The following is a 13,964-nucleotide window of genomic DNA, read 5'->3' on the forward strand; positions in this document are numbered from 1 at the left end:
AGTCCCATCATGCCTTTGCCTGAGGGAATCATGCTTGTAAGGCCTCATGGGACTTGTTGTTTCGCAACAGCTGGAGGGCCACCAGTTTGAGACCCCTGCAGTCTAGAAAAATTTTCTGTAAAGAAATGGACAACTCTCTCTCTGCTGATTTAAATCCCGTTTTATTGTGTATTCGGCATGGCAGTATAAGATAAAGAAGGTGAAACAAATGTTAAGGATGAAAACAATGAGCAGTTATTTCAGAGATATGTATTTTGTATGGGTTTGTGTGCTGGAGCCAAGTCCTACATGCTAAACGATGGTACTTGTGCTAGATTTTTAATAATGAATGATGATTTGGTATAAATGGAAGTGAGAGGTGTTGATGCTAGTAGGTGCAGAGATATCATGTTATATAATTCAACTGACATAAAGAATGGCGTAGAGGGCATGTGAACAGTAGAACAACATGTCAGCTGTGGAAGGTGGTGATGTATTGTATGAGGCATGCAGTAAATCAATTCTTCAGACTTTCTGTACTTGCACTCTACCGTATACTTCAGCATTGCACCATCTACTTCAGTGATAAGAAGTCTTCAGTTTTTCAGCTGCATACATTTCTATCCTACATTAGATTTGCTACTAGAAATGCAAACAAGAATCTCCATATAGGTATATAAGTGTCAGTTTTGGAAATACTTCCAGAATGATCGTCATGAAGAATGATCTATATTTCAATATATTGCCTTTTTTCAAATGCAGGGTAAAAGTTGTTTGGTATAATGGCGCCTAATACAGTGCATTAACTAATACCATAACCTTTAGTAAAAGCATCCTTAACTCATAAAATGTTTGCTACCTGTAGATAAATAGAGCAGATGCTAGTTTCCTGGCTATATTGCTGACCTCCTTGCTTCAATACTTTCAGTCAGTGATTTGAAAAAAAGTATGTAGATAAGGTCTTCAAACTTGTTTTTTTCATGATCATTTAATCTAGCATATAATAATAAACATATATTATATAGGGCCTAAAATAATAATTTTAGTGGACAGAGCTAGGTCAGTTAGGGTATTGGACAGAGCTAGGGAAGATAAATGATAACGAAATGCTGGTTACTTTAAACACACTTAATGAGTAATACAAAAGCCATACTCATTATTACAAGTATAGCATTGATACTTACTGTATATATACTGCAATATAACAAAGTAAAAATTGAGCTCATTTTAAATTATATACATCTGGTACTAGAAGTCCAAATTCCTATTTTATCCAGTGCATTTTATCTTTCTATGTGCCAAACAACATTTGTTCCTGGTGTATGCAATTATTTACATTTAATTTATTTTACTTATTCAAAAAGTGTCAGAATAATTCTGTATGGAAACAAAGGTATATCAGATTTAACAAGACAAATAACTGAACAAGAAGGAAAGAGATTTCAGTTGAATTTCTGTAGAGAACTGGAGAGAGAAAAAAAAGATTGATAAGGACATACTATCTGCCAGTCTTGGTGAAGAATTGCTGTCTGGAAGTGCTGACAGCCCCTGTGCAGGAGCTCAGTGTAGTGATACAACTGCCATTAGAGGCGCTGGCAGCTTGGAGTGTACTTCCTGTAGGATTCCGAGCTGTGGAATGATCTGAAGATAGGAAATACTGTTTTAAGATTAGCATCCCAAGAAGAGTACTTACAAAAGGTCAGACAGTTTTTTTTCCACAACACACATATATATAGCTATATATATACAGTGGGGACGGAATGTATTCAGACCCCCTTATATTTTTCACTCTTTGTTATATTGCAGCCATTTGCTAAAATCATTTAAGTTAATTTTTTTCCTCATTAATGTACACACAGCACTCCACATTGACAGAAAAACACAGAATTGATGACATCTTTGCAGATTTATTAAAAAAGAAAAACTGATATATCGCATGGTCCTAAGTATTCAGACCCTTTGCTGTGACACTCATATATTTATGACTTCTGATCATCCTTGAGATGGTTCTACACCTTCATTTGAGTCCAGCTGTGTTTGATTATACTGATTGGACTTGATTAGGAAAGCCACACACCTGTCTATATAAGACCTTACAGCTCACAGTGCATGTCAGAGCAAATGAGAATCATGAGGTCAAAGGAACTGCCTGAAGAGCTCAGAGACAGAATTGTGGCAAGGCACAGGTCTGGCCAAGGTTACATAAAAATTTCTGCTGCACTTAAGGTTCCTAAGAGCACAGTGGCCTCCATAATGCTTAAATGGAAGACGTTTGGGACGACCAGACACTTCCTAGAGCTGGCCGTCCGGACAAACTGAGCTATCGGGGGAGAAGAGCCTTGGTGAGAGAGGTAAAGAAGAACCCAAAGATCACAGTGGCTGAGTTCCAGAGATGCAGTCGGGAGATGGGAGAAAGTTGTAGAAAGTCAACCATCACTGCAGCCCTCCACCAGTCGGGGCTTTATGGCAGAGTGGACCGACGGAAGCCTCTCCTCAGTGCAAGACACATGAAAGCCCGCATGTAGTTTGCTAAAAAACACCTGAAGGACTCCAAGATGGTGAGAAATAAGATTCTTTGGTCTGAGGAGACCAAGATAGAACTTTTTGGCCTTAAATCTAAGTGGTATGTGTGGAGAAAACCAGGCACTGCTCATACCCTGTCCAATAAAGTCCCAACAGTGAAGCATGGTGGTGGCAGCATAATGCTGTGGGGGTGTTTTTCAGCTGCAGGGACAGGACAACTGGTTGCAATAGAGGGAAAGATGAATGCGGCCAAGTACAGGGATATCCTGGACGAAAACCTTCTCCAGAGTGCTCAGGACCTCAGACTGGGCCGAAGGTTTACCTTCCAACAAGACAATGACCCTAAGCACACAGCTAAAATAATGAAGGAGTGGCATCACAACAACTCCATGACTGTTCTTGAATGGCCCAGCCAGAGCCTTGACTTAAACCCAATTGAGCATCTGTGGAGAGACCTAAAAATGGCTGTCCACCAACGTTTACCATCCAACCTGACAGAACTGGAGAGGATCTGCAAGGAGGAATGGCAGAGGATCCCCAAATCCAGGTGTGAAAAACTTGTTACATCTTTCCCAAAAAGACTCATGGCTGTATTAAATCAAAAGGGTGCTTCTACTAAATACTGAGTAAAGGGTCTGAATACTTAGGACCGTGTGATATTTCAGTTTTTTCTTTTTTAATAAATCTGCAAAAATGTCAACAATTCTGTGTTTTTCTGTCACTATGGGGTGCTGTCTGTACATTAACCGCTTCAGCCCCAGAAGATTTTACCCCCTTCCTGACCAGAGCGTTTTTTGCGATTCGGCACTGCGTCGCTTTAACTGACAATTGCGCGGTCGTGCGACATGTCTCCCAAACAAAATTGACGTCCTTTTTTCCCCACAAATAGAGCTTTCTTTTGGTGGTATTTGATCGCCTCTGTGATTTTTATTTTTTGCGCTATAAACAAAATAAGAGCGACAATTTTAAAAAAAAACGCATTATTATTTACATTTTGCTATAATAAATATCCCCCAAAAATATATAAAAAAACAGTTTTTTTTCCCCAGTTTAGGCCGATCGTATTCTTCTACATATTTTTGTTAAAAAAAAAAAATCGCAATAAGCGTTTATTAATTGGTTTGCGCAAAAGTTATAGCGTTTACAAAATAGGGGATAGTTTTATGGCATTTTTATTAATAATTTTTTTTTTTACTAGTAATGGCGGAGATCAGCGATTTTTATTGTGACTGCGACATTATGGCGGACATGTCGGACATTTTTGACACGTTTTGGGGACCATTGTCATTTATACAGCAATCAGTGCTATAAAAATGCACTGATTCCTGTGTAAATGACACTGGCAGTTAACCACTAGGGGGCGGGGAGGGGTTAAGTATGTCCTAGGGGAGTGATTACTAACTGTAGGGGGGATGGGCTAGCAGTGTCACTACACTGATCACTGCTCCCGATTACAGGGAGATGTGATCAGTGACACTTGTCACTAGGCAGAACGGGGAGATGCTGTTTACATCAGCATCTCCCCGTTCGTCCTCTCCGTGAGGCGATCGCGGGTATCCCCCGCTGCGATCAAGTCTATTTGCCCAGCCATGCCATTCTGCCAACGTACATCGGCGTGCGCCGGTCGGGAAGGGGTTAATGAGGGAAAAAAAATGAACTTAAATGATTTTAGCAAATGGCTGCAATATAACAAAGAGTGAAAAATTTAAGGGGGTCTGAATACTTTCCGTCCCCACTGAATATATATACATACACACACACATATATACAGTTGCAATAAAAAGTATGTGAAACCTTTTGGAATTATATGGATTTCTGCACAAATTGGTCATAAAATGTGATCTGATCTTCATCTAAGTCACAACAATAGACAATCACAGTCTGCTTAAACTAATAACACACAAAGAATTAAATGTTACCATGTTTTTATTGAACACACCATGTAAACATTCACAGTGCGGGTGGAAAAAGTATGTGAACCCCTAGACTAATGAGATCTCCAAGAGTTAATTGGAGTGAGGTGTCAGCCAACTGGAGTCCAATCAATGAGATGAGATTGGAGGTGTTGGTTACAGCTGCCCTGCCCTATAAAAAACACACCAGTTCTGGGTTTGCTTTTCACAAGAAGCATTGCCTGATGTGAATGATGCCTCACACAAAAGAGCTCTCAGAAGACCTACGATTAAGAATTGTTGACTTGCATAAAGCTGGAAAGGGTTATAAAAGTATCTCCAAAAGCCTTGCTGTTCATAAGTCCACGGTAAGACAAATTGTCTATAAATGGAGAAGGTTCAGCACTGCTGCTACTCTCCCTAGGAGTGGGCGTCCTGTAAAGATGACTGCAAGAGCACAGCGCAGACTTCTCAATGAGGTGAAAAAGAATCCTAGAGTGTCAGCTAAAGACTTACAAAAGTCTCTGGCATATGCTAACATCCCTGTTAGCGAATCTACGATACGTAAAACACTAAACAAGAATGGATTTCATGGGAGGATACCACAGAGGAAGCCACTGCTGTCCAAAAAAAAACATTGCTGCACGTTTACAGTTTGCACAAGAGCACCTGGATGTTCCACAGCAGTACTGGCAAAATATTCTGTGGACAGATGAAACCAAAGTTGAGTTGTTTGGAAGAAACACAACACTATGTGTGGAGAAAATGAGGCACAGCGCACCAACATCAAAACCTCATCCCAACTGTGAAGTATGGTGGTGGGGGCATCATGGTTTGGGGCTGCTTTGCTGTGTCAGGGCCTGGACGGATTGCTATCATCGAAGGAAAAATGAATTCCCACGTTTATCAAGACATTTTGCAGGAGAACTTAAGGCCATCTGTCCACCAGCTGAAGCTCAACAGAAGATGGGTGTTGCAACAGGACAACGACCCAAAGCATAGAAGTAAATCAACAACAGAATGGCTTAAACAGAAGAAAATACGCCTTCTGGAGTGGCCCAGTCAGAGTCCTGACCTCAACCCTATTGAGATGCTGTGGTATGACCTCAAGAAAGTGATTCACACCAGACAGCCCAAGAATATTGCTGAACTGAAACAGTTATGTAAAGAGGAATGGTCAAGAATTACTCCTGATTGTTATGCATGTCTGATCTGCAACTACAGGAAACGTTTGGTGTAAGTTATTGCTGCCAAAGGAGATTCAACCAGTTATTAAATCCAAGGGTTCACATACTTTTTCCACCTGCACTGTGAATGTTTACATGGTGTGTTCAATAAAAACATGGTAACATTTAATTCTTTGTGTGTTATTAGTTTAAGCAGACTGTGATTGTCTATTGTTGTGACTTAGATGAAGATCAGATCACATTTTATGACCAATTTGTGCAGAAATCCATATCATTCCAAAAGGGTTCACATACTTTTTATTGCAACTGTATACTGTGGGAACGGAAAGTATTCAGACCCCCTTAAATTTTTCACTCTTTGTTATATTGCAGACATTTGCTAAAATCATTTAAGTTCATTTTTTCCTCATTAATGTACACACAGCACCCCATATTGACAGAAAAACACAGAATTGTTGACATTTTTGCAGATTTATAAAAAAAGAAAAACTGAAATATCACATGGTCCTAAGTATTCAGACCCTTTGCTCAGTATTTAGTAGAAGCACCCTTTGATCTATTACAGCCATGAGTCTTTTGTGGGAAAGATGCAACAAGTTTGGATTTAGGGATCCTCTGCCATTCCTCCTTGCAGATCCTCTCCAGTTCTGTCAGGTTGGATGGTAAACATTGGTGGACAGCCATTTTTAGGTGTCTCCAGAGATGCTCAATTGGGTTTAAGTCCACACACGCCATGGTGTTAGGTGTATTCCTAGACTCTGACCATAGGTCTTCTACTGGGGCATAAAATTTTATGCCCCAGTAGAAGACCTATGGGTCGAAACGTGTCGGGCGCCTCTAACATCCTCTTAGTTGCCTATTTTGTTTTTATATTTGTGATCACATTTTTTACTGTAATCAGGCTTTTTTAGCAATAAAAAAACCCAAAGTTTTTTCATCTACACTATGTGGAGGCTTTTTATTCTTTTCTCCACATGAGAATCCAGCCCTCATTACAGTTCTATGGGAGATGTCTTGTTTCTTCTGATCCATATCCGGGCTATCCATCGCGAGGACCTACAGGGGGCACCTGGAGATCCACGCTGAGTCTGACCTGAAGGGTTCTGAGTGTCAGGACATCCTTTCCAACGCCCTGAGGGGCACCCTGCCTAAGTGATTCCCTGTCGCTGACAAGGGAGTCCAGTATATCTGGTAAGAGTTTTCTACACACTACTGTTATCAAGATTTTTACAGCCGATTGATGGGTTTTCCTTTGGGATGCAATCATCAGCCTATGTTTTGAACATCAGCTGCTTTTGTTCATACCTATCCATCTTTAACCAGCGGGACATTTTCCAACTATACAATGTTTACCTGATTGACTTTATCTATCCATTGTATGTTGAGAGACTCATGAGTTATTTATTACATTGATGGTGATATCACTTTAGTAATACCCGTTGTGGGTTTTCCCAGTTGACATTTATGCGCTACATTTCTTATATGGTATCTTTAGCCAGTGATTGCATGTGGAGCTCAGAGGAGAGGTCAGAGTCTAGGAATACACCTAACACCATGGCGTGTGTGGAAGGATTAATAATTGTGCTATTGATCTCAATGGTAAAGTCATTCTGTGGTGATCAGGAAGGAAGAAATGTTACAGCTTTGACCAGCAAAGCTTCTATTATTATGAGGAAATTGGTTGGCAATGCAGCCCCAGACAAACAGTAGTGCCTCTCCTCCTGCCTGGCTGCTGCCACTACAAGCAAACTTCACTGTTTGCCTACTTTTTTGCACAAATGGACATATCACAAAGCCAGGAACAGTACAATCCATCTCTTGGCCCTACACCCATCCACCTTCCAGGTTCACCTACCGTGCTTACTCCCTCCATAACCTTTGCTTACATCCCACCTCATCTTCCTAACCCAGCATTCCCAACATACACAACTGCTACCAATTTTAAGCTAATCTGAGTTGCAGGAGCATGGGCATCTGTTCTCAACCACCCACACTGATTTCCAATTACCCTTCACTTGTTTTACATCTATGCATCTCCCTCTTTGTGTGACCTCCCTAATAGGGAAGAGCTTTGGTTCTGGTGTGCGGAGCAACAATTTTAGTAATGATTAAAGTGAAACAATAAAATGCAAACCTTCCGATAATGGGGGATGCTTCTGATAATGGGGGATACAAGATTCTGACCAAATCCTTTTGGGTGAGGAGCACCCCACTCCCTCATCAGTGCCTCTCATTAGTGTCCACCTGTGTCATGGGTGGAGACCTCTACTTCTCCCATATAGAGGAGTGTATTGCTCCCATGGTTCAGAGAAGCAGGATCTCCCAGTCTATGGATAGTGTAGGACCCACTAATCATGGTGTACTTTGTTGCAGTAAGTGGGCTTAAGCACCATATAGCAATATGGTGTGACCAAATACCCATATTTTTTGATAATGTTTTTTCAAAATGTCTAGGTGTTTTAAATAAGCCTTGCAGGAGGTAAATGTCTTTTTTTGCATGTGTGCACTGTAATATTTTGTTCTGTTGTATGGTCTTATGGCTGCACCATCTTTAATGCATCTTTTAGGGTGTGCCCCCCAAATATCTTGTTTTTCACATAAAATTCATACCATACCCTTATCCGAGCATGCAGTCTGGCTGGTGGAAAACCATACCAGGCCACATGCCCTCAACATGGAGGGGGGTATCATGCCCTGGCAAAGCACTTTGTTCCTATGTTGATGAGGATGAGGGCCTGTTCCCCACAAACCTTACCTGGTGGTTGTGGGGGTCTACAGGCAGGGGGCTTATCAGAATCTAGAAGATCTAGAAGCCCCCTTCGACAATAAGGGGCCTCCCTGATACCACTTTCTCCTCATGTGAATGAATAAGGGGTACTTGTTCACAAAAAAAAAAAATGTAAACAGAAAAAAAAAGAAAATTTCACTCCTTTTATTAATAATTAACCACTTGCCGACCGCCTTACGACGATATACGTCGGCAGAATGGCACGGGCAGGCAGAATCACGTACCTGTACGTGATCTGCCTCCCGCGGGCGGGGGGTCCAATCAGACCCCCTCGGTGATCGAGGCGGTCGGCTTTGGTCTGGGAGGTGAGGGGGAGACCATCCGTTCGTGGCCCCCCCTCTCGATCGCTCCCAGCCAATGAGAATCTTCCTTTGCTGCTGTATGCTAAACAGCAGCAAAGGAAATGATGTCATCTCTCCTCGGCTTGGTATTTTCCGTTCTGGCGCCGAGGAGAGAAGACATCACTGTGAGTGTAAAACACACACACACTCAGTAGAACATGCCAGGCACACATTACACCCCCGACCCCCCCCCCGATTGCCCCCCGATCACCCCCCAATCACCCCTCCCCCCATCACACTGACACCAAGCAGGTTTTTTTTTTTTTTTTTCTGATTACTGCATGGTGTCAGTTTGTGACAGTTAGTGTGGTAGGGCAGTTAGTGTTAGCTCCCTTTAGGTCTAGGATACCCCCCTAACCCTACCCCTAATAAAGTTTTAACCCCTTGATCACCCCCTGTCGCCAGTGTCACTAAGCGATCATTTTTCTGATCGCTGTATTAGTGTCACTGGTGACGCTAGTTAGGGAGGTAAATATTTAGGTTCGCCGTCAGCGTTTTATAGTGACAGGGACCCCCATATACTACCTAATAAAGGTTTTAACCCCTTGATTGCCCCCTAGTTAACCCTTTCACCACTGATCACCATATAAGTGTTACGGGTAACGCTGGTTAGTTTGTTTATTTTTTATAGTGTCAGAGCACCCGCCGTTTATTACCGAATAAAGGTTTAGCCACCTGATCGCCCGGCGGTGATATGCGTCGCCCCAGGCAGCGTCAGATTAGCGCCAGTACCGCTAACACCCACGCACGCAGCATACGCCTCCCTTAGTGGTATAGTATCTGAACGGATCAATATCTGATCCGATCAGATCTATACTAGCGTCCCCAGCAGTTTAGGGTTCCCAAAAACCCAGTGTTAGCGGGATCAGCCCAGATACCTGCTAGCACCTGCGTTTTGCTCCTCCGCCCGGCCCAGCCCAGCCCACTCAAGTGCAGTATCGATCGATCACTGTCACTTACAAAACACTAAACGCATAACTGCAGCGTTCGCAGAGTCAGGCCTGATCCCTGCGATCGCTAACAGTTTTTCTAGTAGCATTTTGTTGAACTGCCAAGCACCAGCCCCAGGCAGCGTCAGGTTAGCGCCAGTACCGCTAACACCCACGCACGCACCGTACACCTCCCTTAGTGGTATAGTATCTGAACGGATCAATATCTGATCCGATCAGATTTATACTAGCGTCCCCAGCAGTTTAGGGTTCCCAAAAATGCAGTGTTAGCGGGATCAGCCCAGATACCTGCTAGCACCTGCGTTTTGCCCCTCTGCCCGGCCCAGCCCACCCAAGTGCAGTATCGATCGATCACTGTCACTTACAAAACACTAAACGCATAACTGCAGCGTTCGCAGAGTCAAGCTTGATCCCTGCGATCGCTAACAGTTTTTTTGGTAGCATTTTGGTGAACTGGCAAGCACCAGCAGCCTAGTACACCCCGGTCGTAGTCAAACCAGCACTGCAGTAACACTTGGTGAGGTGGCGAGTCCCATAAGTGCAGTTCAAGCTGGTGAGGTGGCAAGCACAAGTAGTGTCCCGCTGCCACCAAGAAGACAAACACAGGTCCGTCGTGCCCATAATGCCCTTCCTGCTGCATTCGCCAATCCTAATTGGGAACCCACTGCTTCTGCAGCACCCGTACTTCCGAGCCGAGGCTGCAGCGGGTCAGTGTTGGAGCGTCCTCCTTCCAGCCGGAGTCTGTAGTCAGCGGACCAGCCAAGACAGCTCACCCGTCATTCTTAGCAGAGCCACCGACCGCCGGACACCATGGGAAATGAGGCAAGCTACCCGTTGGAAATGTGCTCACATTGTGATTTATGAGCCCTGACCATCTTGGATTCCTCCGGAGGGTTGCTGACAGTGGCTGGTGGCTTGGATTTCTCCTTTCTTGGATGCTTATAATTATTAGGCTTTGGTGAGTTTAACCCCCTGAGGGGAGTGTGTTCTCACAGGGTGGAAGTGGATGGATCGGTGGAAGGTGCACGCTGAACTTCTCTGCTTTGATCACCTATGAACACTATCTGAACCATTGTGCTTACTGCTCTTCTCTCTCTAAGGACTTTTTTTGCATGTGTAGTTGGCCACATTATCCGTTTAGCTCAACACTAGCGCTGTTTTTAGTGTGTTACAATGATCATTTTGTTGATTTTGTTATGCCACTATCTATGATGATTTCTCTGCAATTTTAAACGGCTGCTTCTCTGTTTAGTCATATTTGAGACCTTTGTCACTTTTTAACAAATTAGTGTCATTTTTATATATTTATTTTGTTCCCTCTTTTTTATTGATTCATTACTGCTTTGGAACTGCCAGGGCCCTTGGCGCTGAGTGGTGTATTTTTGGGCCTGTAAATACACCTTTTTCACATTTTACGAGCATTTCATGACTTAGATTTTGCCGGATGTAAACTGCGCCATTGGGAAATTGGGAAAGCATTTTATCACATCGATCTTGGTGTGGTCAGATGCTTTGAGGGCAGAGGAGAGATCTAGGGTCTAATAGACCCCAATTTTTTCAAAAAAGAGTACCTGTCACTACCTATTGCTATCATAGGGGATATTTACATTCCCTGAGATAACAATAAAAATGATTTAAAAAAAAAAATGAATGGAACAGTTTAAAAATAAGATAAAAAAGCAAAAAAATAATAAAGAAAAAAAAAAAAAGCACCCCTGTCCCCCCCTGCTCTCGTGCTAAGGCGAACGCAAGCTTCGGTCTGGCGTCAAATGTAAACAGCCATTGCACCATGCATGTGAGGTGTCACCGCGAACGTCAGATCGAGGGCAGTAATTTTAGCAGTAGACCTCCTCTGTAAATCTAAAGTGGTAACCTGTAAATGCTTTTAAAAATTTATTTATTTTGTTGCCACTGCACGTTTGTGCGCAATTTTAAAGCATGTCATGTTTGGTATCCATGTACTCGGCCTAAGATCATCTTTTTTATTTCATCAAACATTTTGGCAATATAGTGTGTTTTAGTGCATTAAAATTTTAAAAAGTGTGTTTTTTCCCCAAAAAATGCGTTTGAAAAATCGCTGCGCAAATACTGTGTGAAAAAAAAAAAATGAAACACCCAACATTTTAATCTGTAGGGCATTTGCTTTAAAAAAATATATAATGTTTGGGGGTTCAAAGTAATTTTCTTGAAAAAAAAAATAAGTTTTTCATGTAAACAAAAAGTGTCAGAAAGGGCTTTGTCAGGACAGTTCAACACTCCCCAAATGACCCCATTTTGGAAAATAGACACCCCAAGCTATTTGCTGAGAGGCATGTCGAGTCCATGGAATATTTTATATTGTGACACAAGTTGCGGGAAAAAGACAACATTTTTTTTTTTTTTGCACAAAGTTGTCACTAAATGATCTATTGCTCAAACATGCCATGGGAATAAGTGAAATTACACCCCAAAATACATTCTGTTGCTTCTCCTGAGTACGGGGATACCACATATGTGAGACTTTTTGGGAGCCTAGCCGCGTAGGGGACCCCGAAAACCAATCACCGCCTTCAGCCTTTCTAAGGGCGTAAATTTTTGATTTCACTCTTCACTGCCTATCACAGTTTCCATGGGGAATGCTCAGGTGGCACAAAACCCCCCCAAATGACCCTATTTTGGAAAGTAGACACCCCAAGCTATTTGCTGAGAGGTATAGTGAGTATTTTGCAGACCTCACTTTTTGTCACAAAGTTTTGAAAATTGAAAAAAGAAAAAAAAATGTTTTTTCTTGTCTTTATTCATTTTCAAAAACAAATGAGAGCTGCAAAATACTCACCATGCCTCTCAGCAAATAGCTTGGGGTGTCTACTTTCCAAAATGGGGTCATTTGGGGGGGGGGTTGTGCCACCTGGGCATTCCATGGCCTCCGAAACTGTGATAGGCAGTGAAGAGTGAAATCAAAAATTTACACCCTTAGAAATCCTGAAGGCGGTGATTGGTTTTCGGGGCCCCGTACGCGGCTAGGCTCCCAAAAAGTCCCACACATGTGGTATCCCCGTACTCAGGAGAAGCAGCTAAATGTATTTTGGGGTGCAATTCCACATATGCCCATGGCCTGTGTGAGCAATATATCATTTAGTGACAACTTTTTGTAATTTTTTTTTTTTTTTTGTCATTATTCAATCACTTGGGACAAAAAAAATTAATATTCAATGGGCTCAACATGCCTCTCAGCAATTTCTTTGGGGTGTCTACTTTCCAAAATGGGGTCATTTGGGGGGGGGGTTTGTACCGCCCTGCCATTTTAGCACCTCAAGAAATGACATAGGCAGTCATAAACTAAAAGCTGTGTAAATTCCAGAAAATGTACCCTAGCTTTTAGACGCTATGACTTTTGCGCAAACCAATAAATATACGCTTATTGACATTTTTTTTACCAAAGACATGTGACCGAATACATTTTGGCCTAAATGTATGACTAAAATTGAGTTTATTGGATTTTTTTAATAACAAAAAGTAGAAAATATCATTTTTTTTCAAAATTTTCGGTCTTTTTCCGTTTATATCGCAAAAAATAAAAATGGCAGAGGTGATCAAATAGCATCAAAAGAAAGCTCTATTTGTGGGAAGAAAAGAACGCAAATTTTGTTTGGGTACAGCATTGCATGACCGCGCAATTAGCAGTTAAAGCGACGCAGTGCCAAATTGTAAAAAGTGCTCTGGTCAGGAAGGGGGTAAATCCTTCCGGGGCTGAAGTGGTTAACAAATAAGCAAAATAATAATAATTAAAAAAATGTCTATCAATGTACATCTATCTCTCAATCATGTCGTCCAGTGATGTAAATTCACAGCAATCACAATGACTGGCACTCACTGAAAGAAGAAAAGCTAGCCAACACGATCTTACCCCAATGACTAGTTCATCAATTCTGACAGCTGTGGATAACAGTGACATCCTTCACTAAATATGACAAGCATCATGATTGATATGGATATACATAGCTGGATGATGTGATTAACAATTTTTTTTAAACTTAATAAGGGTAATGTGAAAAACAGTTTATTTTTTTAATATTTGTTTAGATTTTTATTTTATTTTACTATGTACCCTTTATTCATTCACAAGAGAGGGCGGTATCAGTGGGGCCCCTGTATCGTTAAAGGGGGCTTCCAATAAGCTTGCACCCAGCCTGGCTGGCAGACCTCCACAGCCACTGGACCAGGGTTGTGGGGAAGAGGCCCTCGTTCTCAACAACATGGCGACATGGTGCTTTTTCAGGGAATGTGGCCTTTTTATGGTTCTTTTTTTTTTTCCTTATTTTGAA

The 13,964-nt window shown here is 42.0% G+C and overlaps 1 protein-coding gene across 1 annotated transcript in view; it reads right to left on the minus strand.

The window, feature by feature from the left end:
* Nucleotides 1-13,964, minus strand: part of LOC141124418 (atrial natriuretic peptide receptor 1-like) — a 393,221-nt gene that overhangs the window by 245,105 nt on the left and 134,152 nt on the right. The window contains exon 9 of the mRNA XM_073612264.1: nt 1,479-1,620. Coding sequence (XP_073468365.1) covers nt 1,479-1,620 — 142 coding nt within the window. The remainder of the gene's footprint in view (nt 1-1,478; nt 1,621-13,964) is intronic.

The sequence above is a fragment of the Aquarana catesbeiana genome, linkage group LG01, assembly GCF_042186555.1.
Source record: "Aquarana catesbeiana isolate 2022-GZ linkage group LG01, ASM4218655v1, whole genome shotgun sequence".
Classification (NCBI taxonomy): Eukaryota; Metazoa; Chordata; class Amphibia; order Anura; family Ranidae; genus Aquarana; species Aquarana catesbeiana.